At 39.3% G+C, this 18,387-nt stretch overlaps 1 protein-coding gene across 4 annotated transcripts in view; it reads right to left on the reverse strand.

The window, feature by feature from the left end:
• Window positions 1–13,364, reverse strand: part of csnk1a1 (casein kinase 1, alpha 1) — a 52,283-nt gene extending 38,919 nt beyond the window's left edge. For 3 of the 4 annotated variants that reach the window (XM_042418329.1, XM_042418326.1, XM_042418328.1), the window contains exons 1-2: window positions 12,590–13,364; window positions 12,167–12,273 (exon numbers count right to left, since the gene is read on the reverse strand). In XM_042418329.1, coding sequence (XP_042274263.1) covers window positions 12,167–12,273; window positions 12,590–12,712 — 230 coding nt within the window. In that variant the 5' untranslated portion in view covers window positions 12,713–13,364. The remainder of the gene's footprint in view (window positions 1–12,166; window positions 12,274–12,589) is intronic. The other variant, XM_042418330.1, reaches the window with a different exon arrangement.
• Between the last annotated feature and the right edge of the window lie 5,023 nt (window positions 13,365–18,387).

Here is an 18,387-nt window from a genome sequence, read left to right on the forward strand (position 1 = left end):
ATAACTTTTTATTGATCTGATTCACCAGCTTGCTCACTACCAGTGCTCTTCATTCAATCTCTAGCTCACTCGACCACAGCTTCTCTCTCTCTCACTGGTGCTCTCAGCTCTCTCTCTTTTTCTCATCTTTTTTTAAAATGGGTTGGGAAGCCGACAGAAAAGTCTAATTTAACTTTTAACGTTATCAAACAAAGAGAAACGTCCTCCCCTTGTCCTAGTAACATCTTTGTACTCCCTCATGGCAGAGTTTACAGCTCTGATCAGTCTGATCTCTGTCACACCCCTGAATCCGGAAAAAGCATGTAAAAGCACACATGGAGGCAGCTTCATGCCAGCTTTGTGTGGCTCAATGTAAAAAAGCAAAGGTGGCTCAAAAGCCGATCCTCTTTACAGCTATAATGCGGGTTCTCTGTATAAAAGAGGTACAAACCTCCAGTACAAAGATTCAATAGAGTCTACTTCCACAACATTTAAAAAAGGTGGAATTTTTTGCTTCAAAATTTGAAAAAGGAAAAAGACACAAAGGGACCAAAACAACCACAAACATGGCTGGCCTTCTGAGACTCAACTGATATTCATTGTCCTGTATGGGGAAAGTTAATTTGTGGTCAGTAATTAAAAGTACCATTTCTATCCAGCATAATAAAGCAGTATACGAGGCAGTGTTTCCATACAGGACATACTCAAATTGTGTTGCGTGGTCCAATATGTTCACCAAATTTCAAAATCACAAATTCGGAAGACACTCAGCAGCCAGACAATTCTCCGTTGTCTGTTTAATAGCAGCTGACACTGACACTTAAATAAGAATTGTTGGTCCACCTTAAAGGTCAGTCCACCTTAAGTAAGCCTCCTTCAATAGACGAGTCTTTTCTTGGTCTTGAGAAGCTGCAGCATTTATTAACTGACACACTGTAGCCTGTACTGTACATTTACTGCCATATTGACAACTTACTGCTAACCTTTTCCTCTGCTCCCCTCACATTTAACCTCACATTTCTGCCACTCGCTCAACTACACGCTGACTACACACACACACACATTATGCACTGCCCTATTCCTTAACGGAGTTACACTACTCTTATAACAGTACCTTTCACGTAGATGTCCTTTGAAGAATGACGAGAGGGTGAATGACTCAAAACAATTCCACAATAACATAGGGTGCCATCGTGTTCGCACAGTGTGCAAGTGAAAATCATTAGTAGACCATTGATACTAATGACTGAAATTTTAGCAGCAGTGCTCATAATTTTGCAGCTCCGGAATCTCAATAACGGAGCTACCTGGCTAGCTAGTGAGCTGTACCCAGTATGCCATTCAATGGTGTAATTTTGTAAATGTACAACTATTAGTGTCACAAATTGTTGTGTGCGATGGTGTTTTGCACTGTTAAAGAGCGTTAGTTGTGGGTTAATAATTGTTGTTTTATAAAGTTATACCTATTAGTAAGAAGGTTATGCAGTTAACGGGGGTCCTTCAATATACTCTACATAGCTTGCCCCGACCGTCGCACTCTTCACAGTGAACAATATTATATATTTTACTGCCTTTTAAAGAGCTAAGTCAATTGTTTCACTTATGCACTGCGATGGTGAAATATGAAAAATGCATATTGCACAGGAAATTAAAACCACCCAGCACTACAAACCATTATTACAACTCATTTCTTGGAGCCTACAAAAAGTCTTGAGTAGCCAGCACTAGAGCTCCACAATAGCCATGAGGTGCAAACAAATGTTAATTGATATTTAACCCATATGTGTTTATATCCATGACAAGGTTACCTAACAAAGGTGGTCTCATTTGTAAAGGAGGTTCATGTTCAAAGTTCAGGTTTCAACCAAGTCACCATGCCTCACAGTCTCAAGTAAGCCATCTGAATACTGTATATGGCTGTGTGTGTTAGCGCTGTTAGCCAGATATTGAACAGGGAAAGAAAATCAACACCAGCAAAATGCTGGTATATTCTGTCTGTTTATCTGTCAGCCATTTTAACAGGTGCACAGACAGATACTTTGTCCTTAAAAGGATAGGTTCACAATTTTTCAATGCCTATATGAACCCTGAAACATGTTAAGCTGGCTGTAATCATTCCTCCTGTTCATACTGGCCATTAAAAGATGCCTTCCAAAAGCACTTTCAATGTAAGTGATGGGGGACAAAATCCACAGTCCTTGTTCCATGAAAAAATGCATTCAAATATTCATCTTAGGTATGAAACTTAAGCTGTCTGAATTAGTCATATCAAGTGGTTAACTTCCAGAGGTACAGCCCAAAAGTGACTTTTAGGGGAGTAAAATAATCTCCCTGGGACTTCATTTAGACCCTTGTTCCTCTGGTAGAATTGCAGGTAGGGTTTTCAGTCCCAACGAAAAGTTCCTGAATTTGAATGAGACTTTAGAGGCTGTTGACAATGCCTAAACACTTGCTGAACAGACTGAGATCACTTTTTGATTTGGGTTTGCAGTAAGAATACAGGGAGGATTGTCATGCCAGAGGTTGAGTTTTTCATTTTTCAGACAAATAAAGAACAACCGATCCAATATGAGGGTTGGTATGACTTTTAGAAGGTAACACCACAACAGGTACCTTGATTATTTTCTTCATTAGCACAAGAAGCATAACAGGGCCAAAATATCACATTTCACTCTTTGAAAGTATGCAATGCAGTTAATTGTACCTACTACATCATGCAAGTCTTTGGCATTCAAGATATAAAAAGGTACAAATGAATGTATTCTATATACATATGTATAAACTTGTGAGGTAATCGATCACACTAACTGAACCATACTAATGCTAAGTAAAACCTGTTCTATAGTTAGAATAACAGGCATTTCCTGTCACCTTAAGAAAAATAAAAAAGTAATAACTTTTACTTAACAACTTTATGTGGCAGACAAGGGAATGAAAAAATAAAGAATATCAAAAGGAATATAATTGCTATTTTTGCACAGGAAAGGAATACTTAAACAGATTTGGTCTACAAGTATTATATTTGTTTGAAGCCAATGCGGAAGTGCCTTAAACCTGCATTCTTTCTAATGGCCAGCAGGGGGTGACAAAGGCAAAAAGAGCTCCGATTGTATGGAAGTCTGAGAAAATGACTACTTGATTTATGATCCTAGTAAACACTTTTCTAATGACTTTATGGTCTCAATCGCTAGTATTAAGTCTTCTCCATGCATCATGATGTTCATTTTGTAAATTACAGCTCCATTTAGAGTAAAATAGAACATGATAAAACAGCTTATGCTTTAGGGCGTGGCTATGTTGTGATTGACAAGTCGGTACCACAGCAACAACGTTGATTACTTAACCTAACCCCAGACTCACAGAGTATAGGCGTAGGTGCTGCTATTTCACAGTGTGTTTTCAGTTCATTTAAGTTAATTGTAACATTTTGGTCGCTTAAAAAAAAGTCTTGTCCAGCGTATGGTTGTGATAAAAGATCCTCTAAGGAGTCAGATGTTCAGTTTTTTCGGTGAGTGCATTTTGTTGTAATGGTTTTAGGCCTATTTTGCACTAGCAGAAATTAGCATTAGCATTTTCACTGTTAACCACAGATTGTACATGCACCGTGCTAACCAAGCTAGCAGCTAGCGCTATGGTCAGCTCGACCCTCTCATCGAAATATGGTCACTTCAGGCTCCAAAAATCAAACATGACAACGATCAAATCCAAATTGACAATGGTCAAAATCACTAAACTCAAGGTTTCAAAACTGCAGTACACAAAACCAACGGGTGACGCCATGGTGACTATGCCCATATTTTTTACAGTCTGTGGTTGAACCTAACATGTGGGCATCTAAGGCCATTCTGCCTATGATGCCACATAGTAACATTAATAGGAGTCTAACAGTAACGTTACATGTTTTCACACTAAACTGTTTTGTTCAGAACTCGCACTTTGGTATGCCCTCCACCTGAACAATTCCAGTTGTTGCATTGACGAAAGTTAAAATATTAAGATCCAGTGTGTAGGAGTTAGTGGCATCTAGCGGACTGGACTTGGCAGAAATAGAATATAATATTTAAGTATGTTTTAATTAGTGTATGATCCCATGAAAATAATCCGTGTTTTGGTTACCTTAGAAAGAGCCCTTTGTATCTAGAGTGCTGCTTGAAAGTTTGTGAACCCTTTACAATTAGATCTATTTCTGCATAAATATTACCTAAATTGTGATCAGATTTCCATTCAAGTCGTAAAACTAGAATAAAGAGACATCAGTTAAACATGAGACAAAAACCTTATACTTGTTCCTTTATTTATTAAGGAAAATGATCTAATGTTACATATTTTAGCATGGCAAAAGTATGTGAACCTCTAGGATAATTCATTTGAGGGGGAAATTAGAGTCGTTTCAATCAATAGGATGCACCATTTCCTGTAGAACAAGAGGTTGCCGTGGCGTCAATGTGAACCGGGGGGTCACCAAGTCATTGAATTTATACAAAAAAACCCAAAACAATGTGTCATAAGTCACTGAGTTTAGTTACAGGTTAAGATTTTGCAAAGACTGGGGATCTTGCAGGGTCACTGTTTGCAAGACTACAACTAATTCATTTTAAGATTATTTACCATCCTGCTCCTGGTGAAATTTACAAACAGAAGCTGCCTTCCTGTGTGCAGTGGATTGTTTTGAAAAACCAGACAAAAAGAAAATGTAAATTCATTCATTCATTCAGTTATTAATGAACAACAACTGTGAAGAGAAACAAAACACACTACACAATGATTATTCCTGTTATTAACTAATTTTCATTTAACAATTTTTTTTAATTTACTTATTTTTAACAAATAAAATTTTTTGGGGTAAGGTTTCTTAGATCATATCAGCTAAGACAATCAAATTTCAAAAAGGTGTTGTCCTGTACTGGAAATTGCCTTAAATTTCCAGGTTTTCAGGATGTGTAGGAAAACTAGGTATTTTTACAACGTTAAAACAGCTACACAGTTGATACAGCTGCCCACAGAAATCACATTCAACCATTTATCTGGACACAACCAGATGTTTAATTGGGACTATAGTTTAAGAACATGTATACAAAAGGAAACCATTTACTGCATACTGCCTTTAAAAACTGAGTACAATTAGCTGATAATCATCCTGATCAGCCACCATCAATAATCAATACAAAAACATTATTATTAGACTGTAAACCATTAGGGATGTTCTTAATTATTTATTTAATTTTGGCCAATTAATACTATCAGTCAAACAGTTAAAGCTGAAGTGCGGGACTTCTGTCTCCCCCTTCTGGTGGTGAGAGTAAAAGAAGGTGCTTGTCTGTGTTTGTCTGACACAGGCATGCAAGCTCACTCTTATGTGCATGCCGAATAACAGATACACAGAGAGGGCTGGCAAGAGCGGATATGTTTTGACAGTCTACCGGCCCACAAACATGGGATTTGATCTAAAAATGAAGCCTTTCTTATGAAAAAAAAAAGTTTGCTGTGTTGGTATATTTCTTTAATGGGTCACAGACCCTTTAAGGTTCTAAATGGTAGCCTACATTTTAATCTTGTCAGTTAACAAGCGTCGACTATTGGTCAGAAAAAAAAAAATCAAAATGAGCATCCTTATAAATGATAAATCAAACCAATAACAGCAGTCAACATTAGACAACCTTATCATACTTTAGCAGTTACCTAGTGTTTCTGCGGTGGTGACAAAATGTTGAAAATAGTAAGTATTAGCAGTTTGAATTGAACTGAAGCTCCTGCGCTCTCTAGGGATAATATTATGCCAAACTCACTTTAAGAAATATGACATTAATTCCTCATGTGTCCGCAAAAACACTTAACTCTAGAAACACAAGATAAAAAGGTGCCATATGTCGACAGTCTTGTCAATTCAGCATTAGTATAATCCATAAAGATAACCTGTGTGTACAAACCTTACATTTTGGATTATTTTTGCCTCAACTCCGTTGGTTAGCTGAGTTGTTTTAGTGGGAGAAGACAGTGGGAATGAGAGGAGAACCATTTAAAAAAATTTAGATTTCTCAATAAAATACGTGACGGTGAATTAACAATGTTAACACTGTGAATTCACCATCTATCGTGTGTGCGTGTGACGGTATTTGAGGAGTTTTTTGTTTGGTGCTAGGGAGACATGTAATACTCCGGGAGGCCACAAGGGACTCCAGGGTAACATCTAGGAGGCCTCTCTTGCAGTGGCTACAGTCAACTTTCATGAGTCCACCATCAGCAGAACATTGAACATCAATGGTGTGCATGGCAGAGTTGCAAGGAAAAAAGCCACTTTTCTCCAAAAAGAATATTGTTGCCGTCTACAGTTCGCTCAAGACCACGTGGATAAGCCAGAAGGTGATTGGAAAAATGTTCTGTGGATGGATGAGACCAAAATCAAACCTTTCAGCTTGAATAAGAAGCATTATGTTTGGCAATGAGCAAACACTGCATTCCAGCATAAGAACCTTATTCCATCTGTGAAACATGGTGGTGGTAGTATCATGGTTTGGGCCTGCTTTGCTGCCTCTGAACCAGGACAGTTTGCAATCATTGATGGAACTATGAGTTCTGAGTTTTACCAGTAAATTCTATAGGAAAATGACCGTCTGTGAACTGAAGCTCAACAGAAAGTGGGTCATGAAGTAAGACTACAACCCTAAACACAGAAGTTGTTCTACGAAAGAATGCTTAGAGCAGAAGAAAGATAATGTTCTGCAATGGCTGAGTCAAAGTCCTGACCTTAATCCTATAGAAATGCTGTGGAAGGACCTGAGGCAGGCAGTTCATGCAAAGAAGTCCACCAACATCCCCAAGTTGAGATTGTTCTGTATGGAGGATTGGGCTAAATTCCTCCAAGCTGATATGCTGGGCTGACAAGCAGTTACCGGAAACATTTGGTTGAAGTTATTGCTGCAAAAGGGGGTCACACCAGTTCCTGAAAGCAAGGGTTCACATACTTTTGCCTCACACAAATATGTAAGATTGGATAATTTTCCTTAAATAAATGAAAAAGTTTATTTTTTGTCTCATTTGTTTCATTGGGTTCAATTTATCTTGTTTTAGGACTTGTGTAAATATCTGATCACATTTTAGGTCATATTTATGCAGAAATAGAAAAAATTCTCAAGGGTTCACAAACTTTCAAGCAGCATTGTATCAAGGGAGTAGGTTTCCTTCCAAGGAGGCCGCCACCTTGCACCACCAGCAGCTGAAAGTGCTTTGTCCAGATAGTTAATGGTTAAAGGTGGTTTCTGTGGGCAGCTGTATAAATTATGTAGGTGTTTTAATGTCGTACCTCGTTTTCTCATGCATCCTGGAAAACCGGGAAATTTAAGGCTAACCCTTTTGAAATGCAATTGTCTTAGCTGATGATCTAAGACACATTAACCCCAAAAACAAATTGAAAAAATGTCAAATTAAAATTAATAACAGGAACAATCCGCAAGTAGTGTCTTTCTCTTCACAGTTGTTTTTCAGTTATAACTGAATTAATCAATTCATTTACTTTTTCTTTTGGCTGGTTTTTCAGAATAAACCACTACACACACAAGGGCAGCTGTGGCCAAAAGCGGCTTCTGTTTCTGCCCCATTGTTCAATTTTTCGTCTTATTTTTCTAATTTTCTTCGCCTGGGTGACTCACCCTGGCAGCCTGATTTCCAGGGACCAGGAAGTACCCAGCCCGGTTCACATTGCCCCCACAGCAAAATCTCTTGTTCCACAGGAAACATTGTATAATTACATGTCACTTTTCAGAAAAATATTTTATAAGTAAAATATATGATCAGTTTGTTATATAATGCATTGTTATACGTAGATTAAACTATTCAACAGTTTAATGTACAGCTCTAAAATGACAACTTTAAAATGCTGCTCACATGCAGCGATCAGTGTTTCCCAGAGAATTGGATTCTATTGCGGTGGTAACTGACCGGAGACAGGGAGGGGGATTAAATGGAATTTTAGAAATACTAGTGCAGGGCCTGTTCCAAACAGGCATGTTTGGAACGGGCTGATTTCTCAATACCTAGAGAGAGTTGTGCCCACCCCCTAAACGCCTCTCATTCAGACTATTGGTAGATGCTATAATTTACTGATGCTCCCTAAACCCCTGAGCTGCAGGCTATTGGTCGACACTACAATTTACCAATGTTCCCAAAACGTCTCACATGCAGGCTATTAATAGATGTTATAATTTACCCATGTTCCCTAAACACCTCATATGCAGAATACGTGGAGACTACAACTTTGAATTGAGCTGAAGTTGATCGGATGAACTGTAGCGCCCACTCCAAACGTGCGTCCTTTCCGAGACATCCTGCACTGTCTTGAACATACAACTTCCCATGTGTGAGGAATGGAAATAGAGCTTTACTCTCTAAACTTTCTCAACTCTGTCTCTGTGGCAGTTCTTATCACTACAGATGTAATCCCATCTCTGAAAACAATGTGGGTGGCAATGGCAGAGTTGCACTGTCCATATTTCCACTTGTTGAATCCATGTGCAGAAAAAGAAGCAGAAGTAACATTGTTTATGGAGGTATTTTTACACATATTTTTATTTCTAAACGTTTAATTTCTGAACGTGTCAGCACCAAGTCTTGAACATACATGCCAAGTTCTGTTCACAGTACACAGCTCAATGGTAGAGCTTAAGTCTCTTAAATGTTTTCAAGTCATTAATACTATGGAAGTAATCCTACCTCCTACCAAGATGTGGGTTGCAATCATAGACTGTAAAAAAAAAATGGACGTAGTCACCGAGACATCACCCATTGGTTTGCAAACTGCCGTTTTGAAGCCTCGAGTGTATCCATCTTGGGTTTGGCTGTCGCCATGTTTGATTTTTGGAATCAGAAGTGACAATATTTGAATGAGAGGGTGGAGCTGACCATAGCGCTAGCTGCTAGCTTGGTTAGCACAGTGTATTTTCAATCAATGGTTAACAGTGATAATGCTAATGCTACTTTTTGATAGTGAAAAACAGGCTTAGAACCATTAAAACAAAATGTACTAACCAGAAAAACTGATCATCTGACTCATTGATGGGTCTTTTATTACAACCAAACGCTGAACAAGACATTTTATAGGCGACCACAATGTTAAAATTGACTTAAGTGAACTGAAAAACACTGTGAAATAGCAGCAGCTACGCCCATACGCAATGATTACATTACGCAAGCAACGTTTTCGTTGTGGTGGCGACTTGTCAATCACAACATAAACAAACAACAAAGCATACGCTGCTTTATCGTCTATTTTACTCTAAATGGGGCCATAATTTACAAAATGAACATCATGCTGTATGGAAGAAGACTTGAAACTAGCAATTGAGACCATAAACTCATTAAGGAACAGATTACTGAGGTAATACATCAAGTGAGAAGTAGGGTCATTTTCTCATAGACTTCCATACAATCGGACGTCTTTTTACAGCCAGTGTAGTCCCCCCATGATGGCCATTAGAGAGAATGCAGGGTTTTGGCACTGCCGCATTGGCTTCATTTTTCAAGCCCAGAGGTTGCCGCTTGGTTGCAATGGTTAAGTGGCGCTGTCTGTATTTCTGCTCATTGACTCCACAGGCAGAAGAGGAGCTAAATCAATGTTATTTACGAGGTATTTTTACACATTTCTTGGGAGCTGCTCATCCAAACACCTTAATACATTGACACTGCACTTCCTCGTTTCCCCAGCAGTCCACCTGCCAGGTATGAAGTAGACTGGATGAATGGTTCTCAAGATATACGAAGGACAAACATACATACATAGAAACAGATAGACAGAGATGCCTACATAGCAATGCATGCATATTATGTAAGACTTAAGCATGTAATTATTAAAAAATGTTGCAGTAAAAAAAACTTGAAAATTATCACAGAGGTACTTGGGGACCTGTTGTACAAGAATATGGTTATGATTGCTAATCACAATTTGATAAGACTTTTTTATAGTACTTTTCAAATCTGTATGTAGGAATTAATGGGATATTGATATAATTTTAGCATCCAATTATTAAAATGCAGTAAAACAACATGGAAAATAACCAGAGATATCCAGAGACTCACACAAGAACATGCTGGGTTTTGCCGACTACGACTGCTGCTAACAATTTGATTTGATTATTTTATGGAATTTTGAAGATTGGAATGTATAGCATTGAATGGGCAACTGGTTTTGCTTTGCTGTAGTGAAAGAACAAGAAAGTAATAGATGTATATATTTCAACGGAAAATAACAAATTTGGAAACTTTCTTGATTTAAACAAACTTTGTGGCCATTCAAATATAGATTCCTCAGTTTACGAGGTGCATTTGAATGCACCATGAAGTAACATAGGCTTTGCCATACAATGTAGATTTCAGAGTACACGAGGTGCACCTAAATGCATCATGAAATCCCTGTCAGCACCCACATGCTTTACAGCGATGTAGACACGCAATTGATTTTTAAGTTAAGATAGCACAGTCGCGCCTCTCCAAAGTGTAGATAGTGTGGCATAATGTCACCGCAGTCTTCTCTGCATCATGAAGACTCATGAAATTTCATTTTTTGATTCAGAGTGTGCACAGAGAGGATGGGCTATTCACAGATGGGTCCGTTGTCAATGTATTTGTGAGAGAGGGAGAAAGAGAGTGAGAGAGGGAGAAAGAGGCTAGGCACAGCTCTGCAATTAAATAAGATTTTACCCATTTTAAATAATAAAAAAAAAGAAAGAAAATCAGTATGTGGCAGTCAAAGTTGATATTGTGGTGGGCCACCACAAATCAATGTAAGGGAAACATTGTTGGTACATTTTGCCGACAGAACTTATATACTTTTACTTAAGCTTTTGGATGCAGGACTTTTACTTGTTGAACATTTTTTCATTGTGGTATTGTTACTTTTACTTAAGTAAAAGAGCCGAGTACTTCTTCCACCACTGGTAGAGATGGTAGACATCAAACACTTTGCCAGTGACTTCACTCATTACTTTAAGTAATATCTTACATACCTAAATGTAAAGATAAATTCCTAAGTGAAGATCAAGCTATTTAGAATAGAATATAGAACAAACATTGAATACGTAATTCAGTATATATATATATGCCCCAAATCCAGTATAGGTCGGGCTCTACAAAATGTAAATATATTACACAACTCTATTACAGTAAGTATAAGCTGCCATGACTGTTTGATAAATATTCACAATTTAATACATTTACACTTTTTTTCTGGCTAAATCTGAATGAACCTGCATTGATCGCAAATGACTTCTCATCACTTAAAAGATCTTTTGGATATAATCTACCTGTTACAGTGTACACAGAACCATATCAATGTTCATTGCACTTCCACTTCTGTACATCTTGTAGCCACAATTACCACATTCCTGCACATACACCACCTTCACCATTTAGCCAGTTTATGCACAAATAAAAAGATGCCACAGGCTCCAAAATATGTCAGCAACTGCTTTTCAGTGACTATTCAATTTAACGAGCCCCTTCCTAATACTAACAACATGAAGTTAAAGCATGAATATGAATACTAGTAGACAGTGTATATTTTACATTAACAGTATATAGTATTGAAATGGGGCACAGATTGCTCTGAGGGGCTACATCCCACTCTTAATAGGTACTTCAGCCCAACAAAATATTCTGTGACCGGTTGCAGTCTATGACAAAGCCAAGTTAGGCCTGGAATCACGCGGTTAGAATACACTTCTACCGTGGTGCTTTGATTGTTGTTTTCGCTCCTGTGCTCCGACGCCATTTTCTATCAGGGTAGAGGAAGACATGTTGGGAGCTAACACAACAAAAGAGGAGCGGCCATTTCCAACCACACTGTAGCTTTACCCCTCCTGACAACTATTATTCACGATAAAAGGCACAACTGAGGTCTTAACGGAGCTGATACACCCACTTAAAGTAACTAAAGATGTAAAGTGAAAAAAACGACGGGATTTTTTTTAGAGTTCGCGGAAAAGATGTCGGTACTAGAATAGACTAAGTGATGTTAGGCAGATTAGCAGGCCTAATGCCAGCAAGGTTTCTTTCACTATAACATTAGCAGTCTTTTTCACAAAGCAAATGTTACCACAGTAGTGCATATAAATAATAAAATATAACGTTAATAATACTGTATTACTTCACTGTCTGTAACAACACAACTCACAACACACCATAAAAAGAATCCCCTTACCTTATGTGTGGAATCCCGACACCACCTTGTAGGATTTTGTACAGCTTGCTTTCGTATAACAACTGTGGATGCCTGGCTTTTTGTGACTCCAATTTGACTGCTACCTCCTGAAATTGAAACACACAACAGACGCTCATTTTTTAACCTACAGTTCATTTGTCACTGCGCGAGTTACAGAAGCTTTGATGACAATCATCTCGGCACACACCGTATACTGAATAATACCTATTTATGCATCTTGTAGCAGTTTTAGTCAATTCAACAGATCGAAGGCTACAGCCTGGTTAACATACAAAACTATGTTGCAATTTGCTTCAGAATTTTTTGAGCCAGCCGCCGTTCGGTCCAGGAAGAAATTAAACTACCAACTTCCCTACAAGACCATAGACAAATGTAACGTTAAATATTAATGGCGTAAATTACCTCTCCATTTGTGATGTTGATGGCCAGGTATATGTCGCCGAAAGATCCCGATCCAATTTTTCTGACAAGCTTGTATTTTCCACCGACTATGAATTCGGCTTTTGAGCCGCTGCTGCTCGCCATAATATCCACCAAATGACAATCTCCACCCAATTCACTTTAGGAAATTCTGTGTGGCAGTCTAGCCCAATTGCCAGGATAACATACAGAGTCCCAAACCAGATGGTTTTGATGAGGGTAATTATGGACTAGCGTTAGCTATTACGCCACACAATCTTACAAATAACCTTAACGTTCGCTAACGTAACAAGCAAGTTGGAAAATAGATTTCTCCTGGCGTTGTTCGCTTTATTCACAGGCTACCAGCTACTAAAGATCTTCCTTATAATTAGACCTCCTCCAAAAAACACGGAATACCGTGTCAGTATCAAAGTATATACATCCAAACCTCAATCCGAAAAAGCTTACGGCCTTCAACAATCACCCAGTAACAGCCACCTCTAAGTAGCAGCTAGTCAAATCTAACGTTAGCTAACGTTAGCATCAAGCTAACGTTATCGCAAGAACCACCACGGAAAAAAATGTCCCGGCCTCCTCCGCTCTGAAGGGAAAACGCCTTTTTAATTACACTTCCGATGGTATCGTTGTCTTTTCAATTTTCTCAGTCCTTAACAGCGTTTCGACAAACTTCAAGGGTCGCAACCGTCCGTACACAGTATAACCCACTCACTCCGCCATCTTGTCTTCTCTACCCTTTCTCTCAGCTGGTTTCCGTTGGAGGCGATTAGCTAAGGTTAGGTATCTCATGACCCCTTCAGGTGCTGTCGGAAATAATGAAATCAAAACTCGACACGTGAACGCCGCAATAAGGTGATAGATAATTGAGATTCCAAAATTAATGTATTTTCTATTGCACCCACAATGTACTCAGTCAGCAACTGCAAAGTTGAGAAGTGGTTTATTGTGCAGCAGTTTTCGGTTTAGTCCAGGTGATATGTGAAAATTATGTTCACTTTTTCATAAAAGAATGAAACTTGGCACACTTGTACAGTTTGGGGCCCTGAACATTTTCAGAAATGGAGCCATCGCAAAAACACTTCGTGGCGGCCATGGCGGACATTTTGCTTTCCGCCAGAAACGAATTATGTATTTTGCACCATATCACCTGAACCAAACATGATAACACAGAAAAGGTGATGTCTACCCACATGTTTTGATGGTCAAGGATTACAGTAATACCATATACAACATCATTAACTGTTCAGGTGAATAGTTAATGGTGAATTAAGTAACGTTGTGAGAAGGATTATAATGAAATCGCAGTATCTGAGAAGATGCAGAATGAAATTTCAAAATCAGGCCTACCCCCCATCACTCTCCCTTCATGGTGGACTACGCTAGGGAAACAAGACTGATCTGTTAACTTGCCTAGAGAACAGTATAAGCAGTGTCCCAGACAATGAGGTTCAAATACTAGATGGGTCAGCAGTCATAAACTTGCTGAAACCTTCAATGACTTTTCCAGTGAGATCTTTACACTTCATATCAAAGAGAAACTTGAAAGGGCCAACATAGTGGATGTTGTATGGGACAGCTATGACGTTAACAGCTTAAAGTCCCAGACAAGACAGAAGTGGGTAAAGGGGACAAGAACAAGAGTGGATGGAAAAAACAAGATACCAACCAACTGGAAAGGCTTCCTGAGAGTGGATGAACACAAAACAGAGCTCTTTCACTTTATGGCCAGAAAGCTTGTGGAAATGTCGACTACCAAAGTTGTTTCCACTTGTGGACCCAATGTTCTATCATCTCACCCACAAGAAACAGATCAGATTGCCCCTTGCATACACGAAGAGGCAGATACAAGGATGCTACTCCATGCGGTGGATGCTGCAAGAAAGGGATTTAAAAAGATCACCCTGTGGACTGTGGACACAGATGTTGTGGTCCTAGTTATTGCACATGTGTCAGAACTGGACATTGAGGAGCTGTGGGTGGCATTTGGGACTGGCAAGAACTTCAGATACATACGTGCCCATGAGATTGCCAGGTCTCTGGGTCCTGACAAATCCAAAACCCTTCCTGTATTCCATGCCTTCACTGGCTGTGACACAGTATCTGCATTTGCAACCAGGGGCAAGAAGACACCATGGGATACCTGGAATGCCAATGACATGGCAGCAGAGGCCTCCATGGCTTTGTCAAAGCAGCACCTCAAAAGAGCAGTGACCCAAGGAGGACACTGTTGGGGACAAGCACTTGAGGTGGCACCAAATATGCCATCTCCAACAGACTGGGATTGGATGGACCCAAGCGATTTGAGACCATTGTGGTCACCTCTTCCACAGGCAAGACAGTTCATCCTTTAACTCTTACGCCTGGGACACACAGCCTGCGTGAGCAGAACCTCTTGCTTTTCATTTCAGTGCCCATGTTCACAGATTAGAGCAGCCACACAGCAGCGGTTCCTCATCAAGAGATTCGGGGTCTTGCCTACTTTTTCTGTGTGATATGTGTGGTTCTCAGCAAAAATAGATAGAGAAAAAGATCTGTTGACAGTCATATTAACATCATACCAGCAACATTACACCTTTCTCTATGGTTTCAATGTCTATATCTGTAGAATATGTCAAAGACATGAAGTGTCACCACTGCGGGTCAGCCTGTGCGGTCCATGCCGGGGCAGGGAGCCTCTCTGATGGGGAACTCCAGTGCGGAGAGTCATCAGAGTTATTTTTAACAATTGAGCACACACTTCTTAATCTTTTTCTGACTAAACTAAATACAAATGAAATTTATAATGAAATGATATGAAACATGCTATTATTGATGGCCATTATCAAAGCCAAACTCTATATATAGAAAGATAGAGCTGACAGCATTAGCGCCTCAGCAGCAATGCTGTCTGTGTGGACGCTGAAAGCGTGCAAGGCGCAGCAGTTCAGCAACACACACGCACTGCTGAGGTTCACACAGGCTGTGTATCCCAGGCATTCAGTTGTGGCTGCAAGAAAGGCTGCCGGGGGCATTGTAAATGCAAATATGCCTCGTTAAGGTGCACAGCTCTGTGTCAATGTGGAGGAGACTGTGAAGGAGACAGTGAAGAATAGGTTCAACAACAAAACAATCAAACACATGTGTTTCTGAAATACATTTTTTGAGGTAAATCTTTGTGGTTGACACATTCTTTTTAAGCTAAGTTGCTATGGTCATATTGGCTATTGTTCTACTCTTGTCAAGATTAATGAACAAAAGGATTAAAGGTGCAATATATGACATTCAGCTCCACTAGATGTCGCACTACAACACCAGCATCTCAGGCCAAAACAAATTTGCGTGTTGCTTACTCAGTAAAGTTAGAAGAAAAAAGAAAGAAAGTGGCCCCTGAACCGACAGCTTATGAAGCTGTAACATGAGAAAGTTTGTAACCCAGCTGCCATTTTGAACACAGGGAGGACACGGAGAGACTCACATGCACTGACATGCACACTCACATGCACTAACATGCACGTGCAGTTGGACCGGCTATCAAAACAAAGAACAGAGAAGCTTGGATAACAACACACACAGAGGGAGTGTGACTTCATTCTCTGCTCAGGATGCCATCACTCCATTGTATCTTTACATAGCAAATACTTGTTTGCTGCTATATTGATGTTCAAATTGTCATATATTGGATATTAAAGCTTTTAAAACTTTGCACAGCATGCATGCAACAGACATGATATTATAAAGTCTAGCCTAGGTATTCTGATACAATGATTTCCTTCTCACAGCATCAATGAATTCACCATTAACTATTCACCTGAACAGTTTAGGATGTTGTACATGGTATCATTGTAATCCTTGGCCATCAAAACATGGGGGTAGACATCACTTTTTCTGTGTTATCATGTTTGGTTCAGGAGATATGATGCAATATACATAACTAGGTTATGGTGGAACGTATATTGGTCGCCATGGCCACCACAAGGTGTTTTTGTGATGGCTCCATTTCTGAAAATGTTCAGGGCCCCAAACTGCACAAATGTGCCCAGTTTCATGCTTTTATGAAAAAGTGAACATATCACCTCAAATTTGGCACATAACATCTGGACTAGTTAACATAATGTTTATAAAGTAATCAGCATCCATTGCATGTATTTTGTCTTGTCTCTTTTTTGGCCATCACCTATAATCTATGGGAGAGAGTGGCTGCACTAGAGATGGACCCCCCAATACATCTCAAACTTGAACCCATAAAATGGGACATTTAGCAAAATAACCTTCAAATAATCTTCAGAAAAAGACTCTAAAGAAGAGGTAACAGCATTAATCAGCAAGAATAGAAGAGGAAATACCATCTTTGGATATATTTTTTAAATCAAAACAACTAGCCAGAAGTTAACTGCTAACTCCTACCTGCTACTGTTACCAACAATCCAAAAGAGAAACTGCACTGAGGAAACTAACAGAAGAGTTATTTTGTGAAGATAAGAAGAGAAATTAAGGGGTCCTTGTTGGTGATATTCTCTCTCTCTCTCCTCATGAACTGGTATGGCGGCACGACCAACGTTTGCGGAGGCCTTTCCTAGTTCCAACTGGTCTTTGTCCATGTCTACATCTACGTCTGTATCATGTGTGGAGTGCAAGGGAAATATGTCTATGATCATCAGTTTCTTTTGGACATTCGTAACAAAGACTTTTGCTGCCAGAAATACTGTCTGGGAGAGCTAAATCAGCTGAGTGCATTTGGTCTGCTATGCCCAGTGGACTCAAAGGAGACCACGGCCTTGCCTGGAGCTGCACCAGAGAGGAAACACAGCGCTTGAGCGGGGCAAGTGCAAAGGAGTGCAAGCTAGGCTAACTGTTAACCCATACAAATCGGCAGTTCCAACAATCATGTTGCCTAATGTTCTCTGAACAGCAAAACAGATTATAAAACTCCCCCATGGCGGTCATTCATTGACATGCAAGAGCTGTCTAAATCAAACTGAGACACATATTTTTCTCTCTAAATGCACTATAATGCACCGCGCTGCTAACTACTCATTCTTTTTTTGTTTTTTTCTCTTGGGATTTTTATGTTTTTAACATCTTTTTAAAAGGCATTTTTAGATACACAGGATATCTTTATCCTCTCTGTTGTTGTTGCACTGCTGTGGGCTGGGAAGAACATCATTTCATTTTTTACAAAAAAATGACGATAAACTAAATCTTGAAAGCTGCTAGACACCCTGGCTGCGGTCAGAAAGTACCTCCTATTGTCTTTTTCTAACCACTTTTCCTTGACCTCAATGGAAAACATGACAAGGTCAAGGAAAGGTGTGAAGGGGAATTCATAAGGGCTTAGGAAAAGACAAACCTGGTTCTAAGAGAATCCGACTGCACTTACACTGGGCTACGTAACTATGCAACGGCGGATGTTATTGATATGGGTCTTCTGTGGTGAAACTACAATGTTCTGAAGATGGACTACAAAAAGCACACCTTAGACACTTTGCCCTGTGTGTTCTCACCATGTTGTTTCATGCAGGCTATATAAATGTGGACAACACGGTGAAAAATATTATTTCATTACCAAGGTCAGAATTGAATTAAAAAAAGGAATGTAGGCTACCAGTCACAAAACTGAAACAAAATTGTCACACTAAGAATGCTTGCTCACGCTCACCCTCCTGAATCCAAATGATTGTATGAAAATAAATGTTAAATGTATGCAAGGAAGGCATAAAATGTTAGGCCTACAAATCACTGTAATATCATCATTCTTAAGTTTCAAACATGTTGAATTAAAAACATCATCTGACTAAAAATGT

This window comes from Thunnus maccoyii, chromosome 8 (genome assembly GCF_910596095.1).
Source record: "Thunnus maccoyii chromosome 8, fThuMac1.1, whole genome shotgun sequence".
In the NCBI taxonomy this organism is placed as follows: Eukaryota; Metazoa; Chordata; class Actinopteri; order Scombriformes; family Scombridae; genus Thunnus; species Thunnus maccoyii.